Genomic DNA, 22,471 nt, shown 5'->3' with positions numbered 1-22,471 from the left:
TCACTTTTCAAAAAAAAAACACACACATTAACTACAACATGCAGAAACTTGCGGTACGGGGGAGTGCCGGCCATCGGAGTGAGAGGCTACGGAGAGAAATGCGTAGACACGGCGGAAGCAGAATGCTGGCGGAGCCAAGTATGTACAAGAGAGGATTCAGGGTCGGCCGGCAGACACTGAAAGAGCAGAATGTTGGCGGAGCCAAGCTTCTAAAAGAGTAGTTGGAAATGAGCGTGGGCAACACCCCATGATTTATTCACTTTATCAAAGTAAATTTGTAAAGAGAGATGGAAGGTGGGAGGGTAAAACAGTACGAGCAAACAGGAATAATCCACATACAGAACAGATCGAGATATATAGTCAGGCAAACTCTAGCAAGACACTTCGAGTGCGACATCGTACGAATGTCGAATGTCGCCCAGGTTGAGCGCCACATACAACTGCCATGGTGATGCCACGCGCACGCCTCCCACATTGAAGTTGAGCACCACGCACGAATGCCACGTTGAGAGACACATTCAATGTAAAGTAGAGAGTCACGTTCAATGTCACGTAGCTCAAAACGACACAAGACAATGGCCATGACAAAGATACTCGTACAGATCCCGATGTGACTCTCCTCCAAAAGTGCTGCAAAAGACTAGAAGTATTTTTCAAAACAAGATTGTGAAAAAAAGCTGAGGGCTCGAGTGCGGCGAACCCGGCCAAACGCCATGTTTTCCTTGGTAACATGACGTCAGCCACATTATCACCATGGCGAGTTGCAGCGCTGATCTTGAAGTACAGCGGCACCAGAAAAGTGTCCTTATTCTACCTGAGTGCACATCAACTTCAGGTAAGTAAACCACATCCATGACAAGTCCACAAGAAGAACATACGTATCATTCTTCATGAACAACATTATCGAGATGATGACACTGTCTTCCTCCCCTTCTTGCTCTTCTTCTTTTTCTCCTTCTTTTGTTCTTCTTCTTCACAAAGGCTCTTTTCACGTACATAGGCACGTAAGATCTCAAATTCAAAATCCATCTTCACCCCACATCATCATCTCCATAATGAAACATTATCCAACAATGCATCTACTTCTTATACCCACTCCCATCCGGGCAAGTGGGGTACAATCCACCCTTCACCCGAAAAATCATTTTTACGTAAAAACGGGCGCCCGGGTTTTACCCCAAAAATGGGGTACTATCAATAGTACCCCGCTTTTCGGGCTGAACCATGTACCTCTCACAGAACCGGCTTTATACATACTACTGAGATCTATCGCCAACAGAAAACTCTCAGCTGTCGTCTTGAAGAAACCCGAACGAACGCGACCCAAGGTCCTGGAGTCAGGCTATATCTCAAGCTGTATTATGAGCTTTGTAAAATGCACTTCAGCTGGGGATTTGCCCAATTTTGCGCGTCCCTAGCCAGCCAGGTGCTATGACCAAATCATGCTACCGGCATCCAGAGGTCTTTGCAAAATCCCAGTGCTCTACGATAAAATTTGAGGGAATTGCATTGTGATGTGTATTTCGCTAGCAATTGACATGATGCGTACGCATGCTTCGCTCACTGTACATTTACGTTGATGCTTGTCATGTCTACAGGAAATGTATTACTTATGGATAGAGCCTAACAGAAAGTCCGAGATTGTGAAAATCGACCTACAAGTTATTAGTGGAGTTATTCAACTTATAGTGGGAGAAGTATGTGCAAGAATGACGATTTTGCATTTTCTGAGATCAGTTCTAGTCCTTAAGGATTTGGAAGACAAAAGGTGGCCACGATGGGCCCTCCTCATGGCACGAAGCTCCGCGCTGTGCGTGCCACCATTTGGACAAGTGAGCTGCTGAGCGCGACAAGGACCTTTCGACAGGGAGTATGAGAGATGCAAAGATGATCGCGCATGTGTGATGTGGTTAGGTGCAAGGTTTGTGTGCAGTTTCCAGGAAAATTTTGTTCGTTCATATCGTTCGGTCGAGAATTAAAAAAATGTTGCCTTTCAGCGACATGTGAGGCAAAATGGCAAGTCTGGGAAGTGTCAGGACATTACGTCAGTACGACCCTTATCACATGGCCTGGAACACAAAACGAGCACATGCGCTTGGTTACAAGCCGGGGGAGGGGGGGGGGGCACAATCCAAGGGAGGGCTATATATTTTGTTCACATGCTCATAGAGACTGGGGCACTCTTCAACATAGAGCACTATTCAAGAGAGGGCTCTAATCGCGAAAGTACGGTAATCCTTCTTTCTGCTCCTACACAAAAAAGCATGCACCAGGGATATCCTGACTTACCTCATCTTTCGCTTCCAATGGATGTCCAGCATTCAACAGACATTCTATTACGGACACATGACCTCCGTATGCTGCAAAGTGGAGTGGTGTACTACCATACTGGAAGTAGCATCGTTAACGAATACAAACCATGTACACACAAACACACACACACACACACATACACATACATGCATACACATGCAGATTCATACACATGCACACATACACGCATGTGCGCGCATGTGCATGCGCACACATACACACAAGCGCGTGCGCGCACACACACACACACACACACACACACACATACATACACACACATAAATTATGTGTGTGTATACATACACAAACACACACATATCTCATAAGTTCGCATTTTTTTCCTAACGTAAGGCATTTCGAAACGGGGGTGGGGGGAGCGCTCGTTTCGAATAGAAAAATGACAGTTCGCACATTTTCTGGAAGTGTACAACACTGTGCTGTGCATGTGCTAGATCGCTTCAGATGACTGTGTTTACATGGTTTAGGTGTGGATCTACCTGTCTTTGCAGATCAGCTAACCCTTGCACTGTATGCATGCATGCAGGCTACTCAGAGGTGTCAAATGTCACACCAGCCTGATCAAACCGTGTACCTGGCCTGCTTTTTTATACAGCAGTACATTGACATTGTACACTGAACATGCACAGCTGTTATGGAGGGGGGAATTGGAGGAACTACATGTACGTTTATATGTGTACATGACCATTGATGACTACACGTCATTGACTGTTCTTGTTCTCAGTAATGAATAGTAATAGGTTGTTCATTTGACCGGACAAGACCACACGACGCTTGCAGATCACAGCACGAACAGTTCCTCAGCCACACTCCACGAAAGCAAGTAGTAGTACTCCTGACAAGTCTTGTTTCGTTCCATAGAGATAATAACGGGGAACTCATCAGAGGAGAAGCAGTGTTGAATGAAAGGGTTTAGCTGAATAATGCTATTTTATAGAAAAGATATTGGCGCACTGAGGTGTAAACACTCAACTAACTCATATATGTGAAATATCAACACAAAAGGGAATAGTGCAGAATGGAGGTGTTCTGAACCCTACCAGACACAACTATCACAAGTGCTAAATCATTCACACTGAGAAGGAGAGGTACACATGAATAGTTTGCGCTAGCTTACACTTCACAAATGGTACTGGGGTAGTGACAAAGATAGGTGAAAGTAGACGCCAAGTGAAAGCCAACAAATCATCACGGACGTCTAACGTCACATCTGACGATATCTGAAGATGTTTTTCAGTAATGAATGTAACTTCTGGATGCACTACAGTACTTCACTAGCAAAACATTCATATCCATGTACATACCCAATGCTGTACACATGTACATACCATAGCATGAGGCATGGACACAGGTACAGTAGATCTACACAGAAAATGCGCGATAAGACCTTCAAATAGAGGAGGGGGGGGGGAGGTAGGGGGGTAAAGTCTATTCGAAATGCGTTACGTTTGCAAATAAAATGCGAACTTATGAGATGCTCCGTTAGTTAGTAAAGGCAACACCGGCACTGGCAGAGAGTTCCGCATCCTAATGGATGAAGAATTCATAGGGAATGATGCATTCTACAGTGAAACCTGTCGCTAACAACCACCCCTTGGGGCCAGAGAAAGTGGTCTTTAGTGGCAGGTGGTCCTTAGTTACAGGTTTGCACCACCCAACCATGTATGAATGTGAGACCTTCCGTGCCTGGCGAAGTGGTCTTTAGTACCAGGCTGGTCGCTAGTCACGGTGGTCTTTAGTTACAGGTTTTACTGTACTTAGCATCTGAGATGGGTTGGTCTTCAATTAAGTTGGTTATGGCTTTGAGCAGTATCAGCTCCAGTGCCGGTTCAGGCAGGTCAGCGAAACTGAAGGGGGGGGGGGGGTGGGGGGGGGGGGGGAGGTGGAGGCGGGTTACTTGGACCCGTTTGAAAAAAGAATTATTAACGAGAGAGCTTGGAAGCTCAGGGCCATACACTATGCTTTTTTGCCTAGCTCATCATGCATGTTATTGGAACTGATGGAAATGTTTTTTTCCATTGATTGGTTACATCATTGTTTTGCACAAACGTTTCAATCAGTTTGAATATGAGTAAGGCAAAGTGATTGCAGAATTTATTGGGTTATATAAACTTTCTCTTTGCATTCGAGGGTAATACGACACCGTCTACCACCTTGCTGACCTAGGCAACAAAGCATAGAGATGTTATGTATAGATGTTGTGTATAAAGATGTTATGTATTTTTATATATTTTTTCAAGACATAACCAAGGATTCGAACCCGCATTATTGTCCGGTGCGCATTACCCCGATACACTTCGCTTACATACTCATTCTTCCAAGTTGCTTCACGTTATGATCTTGCATTTGAAAGCCCTATTTGAATATTGTGGCCAGCTGTCTTTGATCAAGGGCATCACACACGGTACGACCACTACGACCATGGTCGTACACTTTTCGTCCAGGATGGTCCGCCCAATTCATTGAAAAAAGCAATAAAAAATTCAAGGATCTTCGGACTTGTACAAAACATCGCAACAAATTACTTTCATTGCAAGGAGGAGCATACAGCGTAGATGCCTAGTACTAGCAGTTAGTTATTACCCAAGACTCCAGGCGGCTATCCATTACGATAGGCAGTTGGAGTCACGGGTAGAGACAACCAGACGATGGATTCCTCACGGACGCATTCACTGAAAACTTGACAGAAACGGAGCTGAGCTGGCGGCGATCACTGGGTCTAGAACTAAAAATTTCCAAGATCTACGGTGTTAAAAATAATGGCGATCAGCATGGTCAAGAGGCACTACATGTATGTCACTTGTCAGCTACAACATAATTATATTCTTTCCACAACGACACCTACCTGCTTGTAGTACCTCTGGCTCATGACGATCCACTGCAAGCTGATGCGAAAATGCTTTACACCCGCGAAAGCCGCGCTTGTCAATGGAAAGGGAACGCTTCATTCTCCGAACTAGAAAAGTATTTGGACTGCTGCTCCACGGCGGCTAAATATTCTACAGCTGTTCACCGACACGACCCGCTTCACCCAACGATTTACGATCGTTTCGTCCTCCGAGTTTTTTGTAGCCAGCAGCAAGAATTGCGTCCGCGACGACAGGACGAAAGTCTCTCGCAAACTAAAGTCCTGTTGCCACGAAGACAGAGAAGATTCCGCAAGCCCTTTCTTCTGCTTCCAGTGTTGTAGCTCTCCGGTCCACTGGCAGATCTTTCAATCCCACCGAATAAAAAAGGATCTTCTTCTCTCTCTAAAAACAACCAAAAATATTACTTCGCGACTGTCCAGGCCGGCCGTGTACATGGTGCATGCGACGCTGCTGACTTTTGCAGAACATAACATACGTGTTTGCACAGCGGCTGGTGCTAGAACGGGCAGCACGCTTGTACTTCGGATTTGCGATTTTTCGAGGGCAATGTGTAGGGGTGCGCGGATTATTCCCGGAATAATTTGGGAATACTATCGTTGAGAAAATTTTGGAATTTTAGGGGAATTCTATCGATCTTTTGCCAGATCCATTGACCTTCAGAAGAGTTTTGAGGGTATTCTGTCAATTTTGACCTGCCAGAGAACAAGCGCGCATCCATGGACGCACGTACATGTACATGTACATGCAGAAACACCCGGACAGTCATGTAGATCTAGTATGATGTACTGTACATCCTGCATGCAGTGATCACGTGCCTGACCGTCCATTTTGCATACTAACGAGCATGCGCAAGGCACGGTTCGTGCTGGGGGTTTTTTGGGGGGGGGGCTGCGATGCGGATTCAATAGCTGAACATTGCAAGGCACAAGGCGTATCTGTAGTACAAAGCGTCGTGTACACCTCCGTCCACTTTAGAACATCCTCTGCTCGTATTACAGTCTTGGTCACGGACGCCAAGAAGGTAGCGGAAGAATCGTTCTGGCCTGATGAAGTTGGCCGTACTGTAAGAGAGTGGCGATTTGGTACAGAGGCCTGGGCTCTCAAACCCGTTAAAGCATAATGGCTCAAACCACTGACCCACTCCCCTTGAACCCGCATGCTCCAGCCTTTACACCATCGTCTCCTCTTCAACCGTCGGCCCCCGTAAGCTGTTCATATACCCACATAAAGGTTGGCCACATAAATATTTGCAGCTTAGACACAAAACACACATTATTGCTAAGTAAATAGACCAACATGCCCTGGATCTTCTGGCAGTTACTGAAACGTGGCTTGACTCCAGCATCTCGGACAACGAGGTCTCGGTGCCGGGAGCAATTCTTTTCCGTCGTGATTGGCCGTGTGCTGAGGGCTGCTCGTGCTTGTCCTCCTGCAGCCCCTGCAGGAAAGGAGGGGAATTTGCATGTACGTGAACGACCAAGTTAATGTGACTCCTGTCTTGACCCACTCGCATGCCAGTCTAGAATTGTGTGGGCTCAGAACCGGCACCAGTCAATGATGGTGTTTTGTTCGGTTGCATATATCGGCCCCCATCCGAGCCAGTGGAGTACTGGACTCGGCTTGCCACAGCCACAGAACAACTGGACAGCGAAAATGTTGTATTATTAGGCGACGTCAATGTAGACTTCCTGCATCAGGCATCCAGCGTTTTCCAACACCTTAAGAACACACTTTTACTCCCGTGCGGGATGGCCAATAAAGTCCAGGACGCAACTAGAATCACTGCCTCGACACGCACGTCGATTGACTGCATACTGACGAACATAGACCTCGTCACGTCAGCATCCGTTATAGACTGTGAGTTCTCAGACCACGCCTGGTCCTCAGTACTGTCCCATTGCCCACAGCGGGCACACGGAACTCCGACACCGATGGACACGGAACTCCGACACCGATGGTCAGCAACCAAGCAGACAACGAAGAGACTACCGAGGCTTCGACGCAGACCGCTTCTGCGGTACGTTGTTGTCTTCCAATCTTCATCACTTTGCAACCAATGACACTGACCTGACGTTAGACGAATGGGCCGAGAAATTTAATGCTGCACTTGATATTGCAGCGCCTTATGTGCCCAGGAAGCGACCGAAGCGGAATCGAAAGACTTGCCCTTTCATGACCAAGGCTCTTCTTGACTTGATCAGGGAACGCAAATCAGCCTTCAAGAAGTTAAAAGCGGCCAACTTTCGTGACATGGTCATAATGGCGCAGTTCAAGAGATTACGTAGTCAGTCCAACAACTTGTACCGTCATCTTCAGAATCGTTACTTCGCGGATCGGTGCAGGACGTATGAACGGGAACCTCGACAGTTCTGGAAAATATTGAACACGATCACCAAGCGTACGCCACAGAGGCAAACAGTTACTGTCCCAGCTGAGAGACTAAACGATTACTTCCACGCTATTGTCACCGATAATCATGCCACCTATGATCTGCCAATGGGTCCGGCTAACTCTACGGACCTCAGGACGTTCGAGGCGGTAACTGTCTCAGAAGTGAAAAGGCTAATCAGTGCCCTCCAGAGCCGCAAAGCTCCTGGCCCGGACGGAATTATGCCTTTTTTGCTAAAGGTATCGAAAGACGTAGTCGCCCTTTCACTTACCATTTTGTACAACACTTCCCTCTCTTCTGGACACTTTCCATCCCGGTTCAAAATTGCCCACATCACCCCGATATTGAAGTCAAAACAAGGCCCCCGTAATTGCCCTTCCAATCACCGCCTAGTGTCTCTAACATCTATTCTCACCAAACTCCTTGAGCAGCTCGTGTTCTCTCGTCTCCAGGTGTTTTTCCAAGAACGTTGCCCGTTCCATGAAGATCAATTTGGTTTCCGGAAGCACCGGTCGACCGAGCAACTCCTCACGAAGGTAACGAATGATTGGCTGCTAGCCCGCGAAGCGGGTCTGCATACAGCTGTTGTTTGCATTGACCTGAAGAAGGCGTTTGATACCGTGCAACACCAGCAACTTCTCATCGCAATCGCGGCCGTGGGTATTTCTGGCATAGCCCTGGCTTGGTTGCAGTCATACCTCCGTGGACGGCAGCAGCGCGTGGTTACCTACATCGGAACGTCTCCTCTGGTACCAGTTACTAGTGGCGTACCTCAAGGCACCATTCTGGGCCCTGTGCTCTTCAATTTATATGTGCGGAAGCTGCCGCTCACAGCTGATGCTCTTTCCTGCAAGCTGCCGATGTTCGCGGATGACATGACGCTGTATGCCAGTAGAAGGTCGCCAAATGAAGCTGTCGGTGCCGTCAACAAGGTACTTTCAGTGCTTGCTCTAGATCTTGCGGACCTAGGGTTGTCAGTCAACTCTGCCAAAACTGTCGCCATGTTCATTTCCAAACTCCCCCTGCACCTGTCTGTTCCTGTGATACTCAACGATCAGGTATTGACCCGCGTTACCAGCACCCGAATCCTGGGGGTCATCATTGATGACCGCCTAACGTGGTCGCCTCACATTGACTTTGTAATTCGCAAGACATGTGCTAAGGTTGGCGCTCTTCGTCGGTCCTTTCGGCAATTGAGCAGGAAAGCCAGGAGGCAATTTATTGTATCAGTCATTCTACCTGATCTTTTGTACTGTTGTTCGTGTTTTGTAACGAAACTGTCCGCTAAGGACCGCCAAAGGCTCTCTACTGTGTTCCGCCGTGCTGTGCGAGCTGCCTGTGGTGCTAAGTCACAGGACGACATCACGCCATTATTGACCACATTGGCGATTTATCCATTTGAACACTATTATGATTCTCAACTTTGCCCAGTTTATTCATAGAAATCATGTCATCATCTCACTGCCTACCCTAACGGAATTATTTCCACCGATCACAACAAGCCTTAGAACTAGAAGCCACTCTAATGCTTCCATTGCCATATCTAAGCACCGGACAACTGATGGAGTAAATTCTTTTTCTAATCGTGCCGCAATTTTCTTTAATACACTACCTGCCGAGTGGCGCAGACACCACCGTACCTCTACATTTGCAAACCAACTCAGGGATCTTTTTAAAGACCCAGTGGCGTTTAAGAAGTATTTTGACCTTCTTTTTGGAATCTGTTGAGTTTCTCGATGATCTTGATAGTTCTTGTACTAAGATTGAAGTTGACTTGGTGTTTGATTACTGTACTGCTTGATGTCTGAATTCCAATTTTTTTTCTATTTTTTCTTTCTTTTCCTTTCCTTTCCACTTATCCCGTTATCGGCCCTCTTAAGAGTTGTGTGTATCACTGTTGAGGCATCCGATGGTAAATAAAATAAATACTACTAAAATACTACTAATTCCGGAGAATTTTTTCGATGTTTTGGGAGAATACTTTCGAAGTTCCGCGGGAAATGCGCGAAAGCATAAAGTCGGGTGCGTGCGAGCATAATCCGCGCACCCCTAGCAATGGGTTCCTTTTGCCTTGCTTGGCTACCTACAATGTACAGAAAATACCAAAAAATACATGAGAAGTTTGTTTTTGGAGCTGCAGTGGGGTTGTCGAATAAGTGCTAGGGGAACCCTCCTTTGCGGCTGTAGAGTACTAAAACGTTCCCTGTTAGCCAAAAAATCCTTATTTTTTCTCAGGGGACACCCCCAACCCCGTCATGCCACTCACAGCCGCCCTGTGACGCCCCTGTTGATGGTACGTTACGGGACAGGCACGGGATAGCGCCAGGTATCTTTTCCGTTTGCCCTTCTAGGCTTCTTCCTCGACAGCTCGATCGCCTTTCATCTCTGGTGCGGGTGTAATCTAGTGACTTCACACATGCGTTATAATAGACAAACCTTTTTTTTTGGGTTCGTGAAAAGGACCACGCGTGCAAGTCAGCTCGTGTGACGTGCATGTTTTTGTATTTAGTTGGTATGTGGCAGTGAATGGGACAGAGAGACTTTTGCTCCTTGAGTTTTTGTATGTAAATAGTGTTTTACGTTCACCATGACGGCTACAATTCCCAACCATACCACGACGAATTGATCGGCTACATCATTGTACTGCAAAAGGTTCTATCTGTTCGAATAGCATGCTTGATGAGCTAGGCAAAAAGGCAAACGGTAGGACCCTGAGCGAAATAAATAAATTTTCTCTTTGCATTCGAGGGTAATACAACACCGTCTACCACATTGATGACCTAGGCAAAAAAAGCATAGGGATGTTATACATTTTTCATTTCTCCTATTTTTTTTTCAGAACATAACCTGGGATTCGAAACCACACTATCGCCCTGCATGTATTCCCCCCGATACACTGCGCATACCTACTCATTCTTCCCAATTGATTCACATTACGATCTTGCATTTGAAAGCCCTGTTTGAATATTGTGGCCAGCTGTCTTTGATGGTACGGTACGGGACAGGCACGGGATAGCGCCAGGTATGCCGACGGCACAAGCACACAAAAACGGAATTAAAGCTGTGTGGACCCTTGCTAGCGCCGGACGTTACTGAAGTAACGTCTTTTGCATAGCTACGGGAATAAATTGAGAATATAGGGTAACTACATAAAAGCTGTGCTAGTACTCGTTAGCTTTGTAGTGCAATCAAGCCTGACGTTATGTGCTTGTCTTTGCTGCGTAATTACAAATGATACCCAGCCTGTTTTCCTGAAAAGAAAACATATCTTGCTTGCCCCATTGTGTTCCTGCAGACAACAGATCGTGCTTCAGCAGTGATTCTTTTTAGTTTTCCTTTTCCTTTCGTAACATTGCTGGCAGCCGGAATGTCACCTCGACACTGTATTTCTTCAGCATACCTGACCTGACTGTAGAGACTGTGAAGGCAATGACTTGCCAAGCCTTCCGCGGCGAGCTTTACCAGTGCGGCTTGAACCCGAAAGGAAATAAAAGTATTTATATTTTTACAAGACCGTTAGCTGTCATAGCTATCCCATGGTAATGAGGTCTGCTCTGGCCTCGAAAACCAGCAACATGACAGTGTGGACACGGCTCGCGAGCCCAGGAGCCCGACCGGAACAAATGTCTCCTCGATTAGGTCAGGTGACGCGGGCTCAATGGACCTCCGCGCTCTCGTATGGGACGAGGTACAGTCGGCTTTTTCGGCCCCTATTGCTGAGAGTACTATATGTTGCACCTCACGCAAGGCCAAGGCTATGCAACTGCTGCCGCCGCTACGCCAGCCCAAGGCCCACGCTCTTGCAACCCGCCCCGTTCAGCCACCTGCACCAGCTTTGCTCAAGGCTGTGCAAGAATGTATCTTGCGAGGGGCGTTCGTAGATATTTCAAGTTTGTTTACTGATATCTTCCATCACACCCCCACCCCCCCACCCCCCACCCCCCCCCCCCCCCCCGAACAATCTGGCTGGCGCATAGCCCGAAAAACGATAGCCAGCTAATTAGGAGCCTGGATCAGCAAAAATCACCACATGTGCAAAATTTTCAAAAAATATTTTTGTGCTCCAAATTGATCCACAACTACTGATAACCAGTCTCAAGAAATTTTAGATCAATCACAGCACCGTAAGTTACCAAAAAATGCGGTACACCACATCGCTGTACAAATGTTGGAAGTGGTATTATCTGTGTAAGATGCAAGTATGAGCGTTGGTATTTGTCTGATCCTGTTAGGCATTGCCATCACTCAGCCGCCTAACAAGGAGGAATTTTATAGTCTTTAGGAGTGTACTCAAACACTGGCTTGTCCAAGTAAATCATTTGCTTCACTGACTATTGGGCAGCTAATGGCATATGGCCAAATTCCAGGGGCTGATATTGCATCCACAACAGCCTCTGTACTGATGCTCTCCAAGCCCTTCACTTCCATGAAAACATATATGCACACACGGAGTGCAATCACAGTAGCTGTGACTACTTAGCACACAGGCTCATGAGCATGAGGTACGTAGTAGGTGCAGATACATTCAACGGTTACCTGAGCTGACCCTACTGGGACATTTATTTTTATTTTTTTGGGAGCTGCTGCATGGACCAAATAAATGTTTCAAGGTGCTCAGCGTCCAAGCCAACGGAGCAGATCTTGTCTGGCACTAGCTCTCGTTGCTCTTCCAGTCGTGAATCGAGACGCCTTTGTTCTGCATCGTCCCTGTCGATATCCGACAAACGTACTAGTGAAGGAGTCATTCATCGCTCAACAATATCCTCTCGAGTCGTCGGCATTCTCATCAGCGCTGCTTTCTTCTACACAAAGTCTGCAGCCTCGCCGAGTCGCTTTGCAGCAGGAGAGAGTCGTCTTCTGGAGCTCCGCGGCTTTCACCTGACTCCCTTGATGAGCAATCGCCATCCCAGTCATCACCAAAAAATGTCGTGTCGTGATTGGTGTCAACTACGATCGATGCGCGTGCGATGTTCGCGCCCCGCGATCGTACCTATTCGCGAGCCAAGCTCAGGTACGTGGGGTTTCCCAGCCATGTCTCCTGGGGCTTGCCTAGCTAGCTAGGCTTGCCTAGCTAGCAGCTAGTCACTGACAAACAAACAAACACGGGCTTGTCAGGTGGAAAGAAAGACCAGTGACAAGAAAGACAGAAAGGTGATGGGTGGTTGTTATGTCCGCGACTTTTCTTTCGCTCGACTTCAACGTCACTTTTTGATCAACTTGATATCAAACACAAGTGATGGTTTTCGCTGATCCGGGCTCATATCGTTGAGTGAGATGACGCGAAGCAGGTGTGTCGCAAGGTTCACGATATAGCTACCTGGCTCGAGGCCTGTACCACATACATGTTTGTTATCACGGCTGCTGCCCCACATTGCACTGCTGAACTGTTTGCGTACCCTCAGTTTGTTTGTTTGTTTGTTTAGCTTTATATTACTCCACCAGAAGCACATTCAAAATCTGCCTTCTCACTGGACGTATTTCCACAGTTCTCGCAAAATGATGAAGGTTGATAGTGACTGCTAACCACCAGTTCTCCCCAAGTGCGTGGCTATAATACAACCGCCAGCTGCGGATGCCCGCGGCCCAGTCACCAGACCTGAAGAGGTTGGACACCGTCGACGTTAACCTGTAGCAGATAGCCTTCACACTCAAGTTCACAGGGCATACGTGCCCAACATGCGCTCAATGGAAGACGGTCCATCCAGGGGCGGGTCCGTGTCCTTTTCGTCTCCAAGCCCAATACCCCAAGCCAGCAGCACTTACCTCCAGTGGTCGCACTCGCACCAGCGACTGCCAAGAAATCTGCTACAACTTAAATAGACGTCGCTTTTCTTCGTCGTCGTGCCGTTTCTCCCATACCTGCAGCCAGTGTGGCAAGGTCCACCCATACCTCAGGTGCAAGCAGGAGCAGCGCAGAGCCAATCGGCCACCACCGAACCGATTGACTCTGTGTATAGCTTCTTTCCTATACACTCTGCAAACAGCCAAAGTGATCACTCATGAGTGAGCCGCAACAGTACCCGCGACCGGATGCAAAGGTTCCTGATCAATGTTGCAAACAGCCAACCAGGGTGAACCAATTGGCGTTGCAAACGGCCAAAGCAATCGTTCATGCTTGAGCGGCAATAGTACCAGCAACCGGGTGCAATGACTGCTGAATGGCGTCGCAAACAGCCGACCAATAGTACACAATTTCAAACAGAGATAGTAGCAGCTAAGCAACTAGTTGAAGGAAGCTGTTCCCAGAAAACCAGTACACGACACCACAGCAAGTGTTCACCACCAATGCACGAGAGCTAAGAACAAGTTATTATTCCTTTTCGAGCCAGGACTGCATATATGCACTCTGACCTATGAAAATTCGCGTATTACGTTGCAGTGCTTAGACCAGTGTTCAAACTATCGTAACTCCATGAGACACATATGCACCGCAACAGTCACTAAACCGTTGGAAAGGTCTTGAGCTCATCTTTCCGGTGATATAATGTTCTTTGCCGTAGGATACAGATTCACTGAGTGGTGACAAGATGAACACGGAAATCACTCGCCAGAGCGAACGGGAATTTTTTTGTGCATAACTTCGCAGTGTTTTTGGAGCGTACTATGTGTTTTCCTTTGGCACGTCTCATGCTTGATAGGCTTCAAATGAAGCGCTGGGTTCTCAGCTTCGCAGTGCAGTTTGAATCATGAAACTTGGTTAAATTTGCAAGATGACGAAAAAGAAAAAGAAATTGAGTTGTTGTGGCGTTCCGAGGGACGGTGAAGTAGTTTGGAGAGGGGGTAGAAATGGTCCTGGTGTGTCTATGTCGCCGATGGCTACCATGATGTAATCGCTTGGTCCTAATCTTTCCAACGAGCCCAGGATGATGAAAATCCGTCGAGTTGGAGTAAAATGAGAATAAATTTCTTTCGCAGCTTTGCGCTCAAACTTCAACAGGAGAGTCAGTGCGTTGGACAGCCGGCCTATTGGAGAAAAGGGGCTCAGCATGGAAAAGGTTAAGGCACGAGGTGGATAAATGTAGGTATGCAGATAGATAAAATCCAACGCAGGTTCTGAGGAGGGTCATCACTGGCGGTGACATGAATGTGGCGGAGCGGATGCAATCTACCACAGCCTTGTTGTCACAGTGCATTGTGATACGAAGCTGGCACCATTCCTTGCCCCAGGGGCAGCAAGCTGTGACCAACACGTAGTGCTCCTGCTATGTAGTGTAGTTATTATATGATGACTACATGTTCACATGGCATATAGGCCGTCGAAGTCTGACGTCACAGCTTCTTGACAATGCGTAGTTACTGTGCCAAGTGGTGACAAACGAAAGTCGCGAAACCAGCATTTGTCGTGTGTCCAGTGCCAGCAGCATGCAATGAACACAGCTACAGCATCATTTTTGACCGAGGAGCGCGCGAACGAGATTATTTTATTTCAAATTAACTGCTACTTGTCGTCGAGCTTGTAGTTTTCGCTTTAGCAAGAAGGAGAACCTGTAGCTGAATTTTTGCTTGGACACTGCTGTGCCTGTACTGTCATCCGGCTTTACATGTAGTCGCCGGCCAAGAAGCAATGATGGGTGTCTCCGTTACTTCTATCGCAGGGATTGCTGATTTCGTTTAGTTCTGAGACCTACCAACTCCGGGTTCGGTTCCTTGTCCAGCGGCAAGCGAAAACCAGAACTCCTATCTCTCAGGTGCTGGTGAACACTCAGCAGAAAAACACTGCACGATGGCTAGAGAGCGAATGAGAAACTTAAATTTGAATTCGCGATCTTGCACTAGCGCGCCCCTGTCAAAGTGATGCCGTGCAGGTGACAAGTGCAGGTGACGCGACTTTTGTTTGTCACCACTTGGCCTTGTAACTACGTGTAACTATGAGTTTTCAGGCAGTGTGACGTAGGCACTTCGACAGCCTAATGCGTATGCGTAAGAAAAACATGGTCTTTCCTCTTGGTGAACTTGAAGAGTACTTTGTGTGAGCGTGGACACAACAATGGCGACAAAGATATTATTATTATTATTAATGGAGTTGTTCTGGTGCTACAGTCATGATAGTTACGAATTGTTTCCAATGCCAAGGCCAAGGCCATGATAGAGCCATTTGACAGCGGAGATTTTGATGAATGGCGAGAGAAACTGGATTTTTTCCTTTTGTGCAAACGAAATCGGAGTTCTGGCGGCGAATGGCAGTACGGCTGAAAAGACACGTTGTGAAAAACGGGTATCAGCTTATCTTATCTCTCTTCTGAGTAAAACGGTTTACTCCACACTGAAGACTCTTTGTTTACCTAAAGCTCCGAGTGATTTGAAGTATCAGGAGATCGGGGGAAAACTGACGGATCATTACAAGGTTCAAACATCACGATGGAGCGTGACACACGCGTTCAGGAACTGTAATCAACTTCCGACCGAGTCAGTGAGTGATTTTTCGCATCGACTGCAGTGCAGTGCTCGAGATTGCAAGAGTGAGAGCCATTTGGATAGAGCACTATCGGACCAATTCATCAGTGGTTTGCGGAGTGTTGCAGTGCAACGATTGATTCTGGCGAAGCCAGACGGAGATGGTGACACATTTCAGAAAATCAGTAAGATTTCTCTGAGTGAGAAGAGTGCGGCAAAGTTTGCTGCAGAGATGCGTCCTCACACTATGTCTCTAAATGCTGTCAAGTCGTCAGACTCGAGGTCGAGGCATACCTCTACTGCCACTTGTACTCGAAACGGCACACCAGCAAGGTCGACAAGTCATGGCATGTCTGGTGTAAAGAAAACGTTTTACCGGTGTGGTTCAGAGAGTCACTTGGCGGACGGGTGTACCCACAAGTCTACGAAGTGCCGTTTCTTCAAGAGCATGCGGCATCTGGAGCGCGTTTGCCAGTCAAAGAAACGCCCACAAGATACCCAACAGTTGGATGACGACACGACGTACGATGATGATGATGATGATACTGTCGTCGGGGGGTTTTATTCCCTCGCACGATAGCCCTTCCGATTACTCTCGATATCTCATATCACACGGACGCCACACTCAGAGAACAGATTATCGTTGTTGCTCCAAAGAGAGTCTCAAGAAGAAGGCCCCGAAAACAACCAGAATGCGCACGATAAGCATGCAAGCATGCGCACAACAACAAGAACATGTACGATAATCTCCAACCGGCGCAGTCCGCGCGCGGTCCGCACCAACGTGCCAAAAGGGGCATACACGTGCCAAAAGGGCAGGGACAACATACTTCCACATGAAAAAAAATGCATCCTCTCCTGAGGATGGTAGAGAAAAAAAACAAAACGAGAAGACAGACAGGAGAAGAAGAAATCAAATGTGAACAACATACACATGCAGATACGCAGGGCCAAACAGTAGGATACATTAGTAACTCCGGACAACGGGGGAAAAGCCAAAGCAAAGGGGTGGAAAGAAAACAGACTGGGCCCACCCATAGAGGGAACCGCCATCTTTCAGGCGTGGGCCCCCGGAAAACTACCACCTCGCCCTGGTGCGAAGCCAAGGCAAACCGACGCTACTGCGAAGACCGCGGCAGCTGAACCGGGTGACCAGTCATCTGACAGCACAGGAGTTGTACGGAAAACCATCGCGCAGCCGATGGGGCTACGAAAACTCACAGAGACACACACAGAAAGAAAGAAACACGGACTGACGCAAACATCTCAGCAATACTAGGAGCCAAAATTCAGACAAGAAAAACCACAAGAAGGAATGGCAGAACAGCAACATTGAACACGCCTACGGATACAGGGGCAGTCTATCCATGAGGACACCAGATAGCACACAAACAAATCGGTCACCAATACGCAAACAAAAATTAACATAGAAAAACCACAGGGCGCTACCCTGAATAACCACAGGCCTCTAACCTGAAAAACCCACAGGTCTCTAACCTGAAAAAAACCCACAGGGATTGAACCTGAATATCACGCGTGAAACACATACGCTCACGAAACACAATAAAAACACCGTCCTGAACCCTACTGGGACGCACAAAGGCCAGCCAGCAAAACACGGAAACCGAACACCCGCAAGGCGAACCGATACAAAAAAGCGCTGGATCCCACCAGCCCACCAGGCAGACCGTGGCTCACCATGATCGGACGCCCCCCTAGGTGAAATGAAGAGACCCACGTGCCAAAACACAAATACCAAACAACACACTCACAGAAATATTGCCACCCGGACCGTCAACGAGAATCTCAGAAGCATGTTACACCACTGGGCGTCAGCCATTCCACATGAGCGGGACAACCAGGCGGAGCACTAAAACGCTCGACACAAAACATGAATACTAGTAAAACGAAAAAGAAAGCACTTGTACTTGAAACTGGAAACGACGGAGTGCCACCACATCGAGTAAATCGATGGGGACATCTACCAAACTGAAACAAATCGGACGACACAGGATCGGAGCAGTCCGACGACACCGAAACGACGTGCACCAGTGCACAACACAGGGCGAGTAAGCAAACACGAGCAAAGCTACCCATGCTGACTACCATGATGACGTACCAAGCAACACGATGAGCATGCACGACAGCACGGACAACAAACTACTTTCAAGTCAGAAGGTGTGAAACACAGTGCACACGACCACTCGAACAGCCAGAGGCCGGAGGGCGACAATGTACACTGGTTCAAAACACCGCACACACAACGTGGGCCACAATCATGTATGTACTAACAGGAGCGAGGCTCGAACGAGGTACTCGTACACAAGAGAACAACCCGGGACTTAAATGCCACGAAGCGAAACAATTATTTTGAAAATCCCAAATCGAAGACTAGTACCAGGAGAACTACGTACAAGGTACCAAACATTACGCAGGGCAGACAAAGCATGCTCACCTGAGTAGGAGCTCCGAGGACAGGGTTGAGCAGATGGAGCAAAGCGGAGCCATGGCGAGGATGCGTGGAGAAGGCAAGATTTGAAGCCACGGCAAAAACGGAAACGATCTCAGGGTCGTGGGGAACGATGCCACTAGCTGGGCGCCAATTGTCGTCGGGGAGTTTTATTCCCTCGCACGATAGCCCTTCCGATTACTCTTATACATCACACGCACGCCACACTCAGAGGACAGGTTATTTTCGTCTTACTCCAAGGAGAGTCTCAGGAAGAAGGCACCCAAAAACAATCAGGATGCGCACGATAAGCATGCACGCATGCGCAACCTGCACGTGCCAAAAGGGGCACACACGTGCCAAAAGGGCAGGGACAACAATACTGGTGAGAGTGTACCGTTGTTTCACGTGTGCAATGTATCTCAGTCTACTGAAAAGGGTTGTAAATATAAAGATAACACTGTGGTAAATCGACTGCTTGTATTGTTACAATAGTTCTGACGATATTAGTTATTTAATTGTATTCTTACTTTGTAGCTGCGTCCAGGCTCGTTGGAATTCTCATCACGGACTCCATTCTAGTTTCGAAGAGATATATATATTCTTGTCCAATTGTTCTCAAACAAATTCCTCGTCTTGTGCATTTGTTCTCAAACAAATTCTTCGTAGTATTTGCAGTACGTAGTCTCGCGCTCTTTGATTTGTTTGACTCGCGCGTGACTTTCCTTTCTTTTCTTTTGTCATGTATGACGTATCGGTATGACGTGAGTGTGTACGCACTCTGTTTATGACCACGTGACTGCATGCTCACGTGGAACTACAGTCAGTAGGTTAGTGCATTTTAGCGACTGCAGCGATCCGATCTTCTTGCTGCAGCGCTGTGTCTTCTTCTTCACTTGTGTCTTTTCTTTGGTCGCTGCACTAGTTTGTGATTACCATGATTACGCGTCAATGGACGACATGGTCGCCATTTTGTGCATGTCCTTTTTCTTGATGGATCTTGGATCTCGTGGAAAAAGAACAGTTTCCTTTTCTCCCAACTTTACCACTATTTCAATATTTCAACTCTCTTGATTCCTTGTTGATAGTTGTGGCTCAGTGCATGCGCGAGTGTGCTGGAGTGCTAGCTGGAAGAGATAGAGAGCATAGTGGTGGAGTAACAGGGTTCTAATGGTCCACTGTTTGAACCGGTCACTATGAATGGTTTAGTTGTCGAAATGGAATTAGACACAGGCAGCGATGTGTCAATTTTGACGAAAAGTGATTTCAAAAAATGTGCTGGTGATAAGCGTACATTGCAGAAATCAACGGTTCTGCTAAAAGGGTTTTCCGGTACTAAGATCGAATGTATTGGGGAAACTACAATGTCAGTTACGATTGCCAGGAATACCGAGAATGTCCTAATACGGGTGGTTGAAAACGAGGGTCCCTCCTTTTTGGGTAGAGATTAACTGAATGTTTCACACTACCTTGGAAACAAATGTTTGCGGAAAGTGTTCACCGCATCCTGGGTACAGATACAATCAAGAAAGAAGTCCCTGCATTACTCGAGCAATCGTCAATGGGTCAAATGAAAGGTGTTCAAGAGACCCTGCATGTAGATGACTCAAAACCAATGTTCTTCAAGCCACGATCTGTGCCGTTTCACATCCGAGCACAGCCGACCAATAGTACGCAATTTTAAGCAGAGATAGTAGAAGCAAAACAACTAGTTGAGGAAGCTGTTCCCATAAAACCAGTATACGGCACCCCAGCAAGCGTTCACCACCAATGCGCGAGAGCTAAGAACAAGTTATTATTCCTTTTCAAGCCAGAAGCGCATACCGTAAAGTCGCGGATAAAAGCCGGGCTTATAAGCATATAAGTCGCTTTCTGCATCAGGCTATAATGAAAACCAGGCTTGTATGAAACCATGCTTATATGCACCACTGATATACGCAACACGCGTACATCTACCACTGACTACCGGCGTCAGTTTTACTATGCAACGTACATCGCGCATGCACTCTTGACCTACCCGATCCGCGCTTGCATAGAAGCCAGGCTTCTATGCGCGATAGGCTTGTATGCATTTGACTCGTTTGATTTTCAGGCTTCTATCCGCGATGTGCTTGTATGCAAACCCGGCTTTTATCCGCGACTTTACGGTATATGCGCTCTGAAACTATGAAAATTCGCGCTTTATATTACAGTGCTTAGACCAGTGTACAAACTATCGTAACTCCGTGAGACATAAACGCATAGCAACAATCAATAAACCGTTGGAAAGGTCTTGAGCTCATCTTTTCAGAGCGAAAGGGAAATTTTTGTTCATGACTTTTCAATTTTTTGGAACGTACTAGGGGATTTCCCTTTGGCACATCTCATGCTTGATAGGTATCAAATGAAGCGCTGGGATCTCTGCTTCACAGTGCACTTTGAATCGTGAAACTCTGTTGAATTTGGCAAGATGGCGAACAAGAACGTAAAATTGAGTTGTTGTGGCGTTCCGAGGGATGGTGGATTAGTTTGGAGAGGAGGTGGAAGTGACTAAGTGTCTATGTATGGCACGTCGCATGCTTAATAGGCATCAAATGAAGCGCTGGGATATCAACTTCGCCATGCAGTTTGAATTGTGAAAATCGGTTGAATTTTGGCAAGATGCCGACCAAGAACGTGAAATTGAGTTGTTGTGCCGTTCCGAGGCACGGTGGAGTAGTGTGTCTATGTCTGGTGTGTCTATGTTGCTGAGGACTACCATGATGTATTCGCTTGCTCCTGATCTTTCCAACAAGCCCAGGATGATGAAATCCGTCAAGGTGGAGTGAATAATAATAATAATAATAATAATAATAATGACAGTTCGCATTTCACTCATTGCATGAGGTCAACGCATCTGTTAACAATTTCGAGCCAAGCAGCTCTATCAGAAGCAGATTGCACAGCATCCAGAAGCGACAGATTAATGCATTGTAAGTCTTTCTTGACAACGTCGATCCATCTCAGACGTGGTCGTCCTCGGGGTCGTCGTATGTCTGTTGTGTTGATTGACATTAGGAGGGCTTGGAACGAGGACGATTCTTCGCCTTCCCTCACTACATGGCCGAACCACAGCAGTCTCCGTTGCCTGCAGACTTGAGATAGTGGGGTCTGCTCGGTTCTGGCATACAGCGCTGTGTTCGAGATTCGTTGTGGGTACGTGATACCAATGATGGTACGTAGTTTTTTCCGGTGTCATACATTGACGACGTCGGTTAATGTTTGCGATAAGGTCCAAAGCGCACAATTATACAGCAAGACAGGCAATATCAGGCAGGAAAACATACACAGCCTGGAATTCAAGTTGTGGCGTTTCCATGGAATGCTTGCAAATGCCCGATTTGCAGCAGACACTCTGGCTGCTATGTCTTCTGCTGTGCCTAGCATACTCCCCAGCAGCTTCACCGATTTCCAGGAATCATCTTCCTTGGTCACAGTGAAATATTGAGTTTTTGCCACGTTCAGCTTCAGATTGTCATCCGAGAAAACGGGTTCACACACACGGACGGTTTCTTCCACAGATGATCGCTCGTTCTGATGGGCAGTGGTGTCGTCTGCGTATTGTGTGAAAGTTGCTGGTAGGTCTGACGCGGGTAGAGCTTGCTCTCGGATCTTACGCAGGTGGAGTGAAATGAGAATAAATTTCTTTCGGACCTGTGCGCGCAAACTTCACCAAGAGAGTCAGTGCGCTGGACAGCCGGCCCATTGGAAAAAAGGGGCCCAGCATGCAAAGGGTTAAGGCATGAGGTGGATAAACGTAGGCATGATGGATAAAATCCAACGCAGGTTCTCAGCACAGCAAATTTGCAATGACAATCGGTACCTGTATGTGAAGGCCTTACTACATCGACTGGAATTGCAGCACTGCTCAGTCTGATTGTGCTTGAGCAGCTGCGGCGACACCCCGAAATTCCTCCATGTGGAAACGAGGCAGCAAATTTGCAATGCAGTTAGACTGGCCAGCAACGTGAACAGCAGTGATGGTGAAATTGAAGCGGGCGCACTCAAAGAACAGCTCCC

General features: G+C 47.2%; 1 protein-coding gene across 1 annotated transcript in view; it reads right to left on the bottom strand.

Annotated features, from left to right (window-relative positions):
• Positions 1–1,876: 1,876 nt before the first annotated feature.
• LOC135827367 (uncharacterized) overlaps positions 1,877–22,471 on the bottom strand; it is a 143,564-nt gene continuing 122,969 nt past the window's right edge. Inside the window, exon 6 of the mRNA XM_065339874.1 lies at positions 1,877–2,388. Coding sequence (XP_065195946.1) covers positions 2,251–2,388 — 138 coding nt within the window. The 3' untranslated portion in view covers positions 1,877–2,250. The remainder of the gene's footprint in view (positions 2,389–22,471) is intronic.

The sequence above is a fragment of the Sycon ciliatum genome, chromosome 11 (genome assembly GCF_964019385.1).
Source record: "Sycon ciliatum chromosome 11, ocSycCili1.1, whole genome shotgun sequence".
Taxonomy (NCBI): domain Eukaryota; kingdom Metazoa; phylum Porifera; class Calcarea; order Leucosolenida; family Sycettidae; genus Sycon; species Sycon ciliatum.
This window is presented reverse-complemented; position numbering and strand designations above follow the sequence as displayed.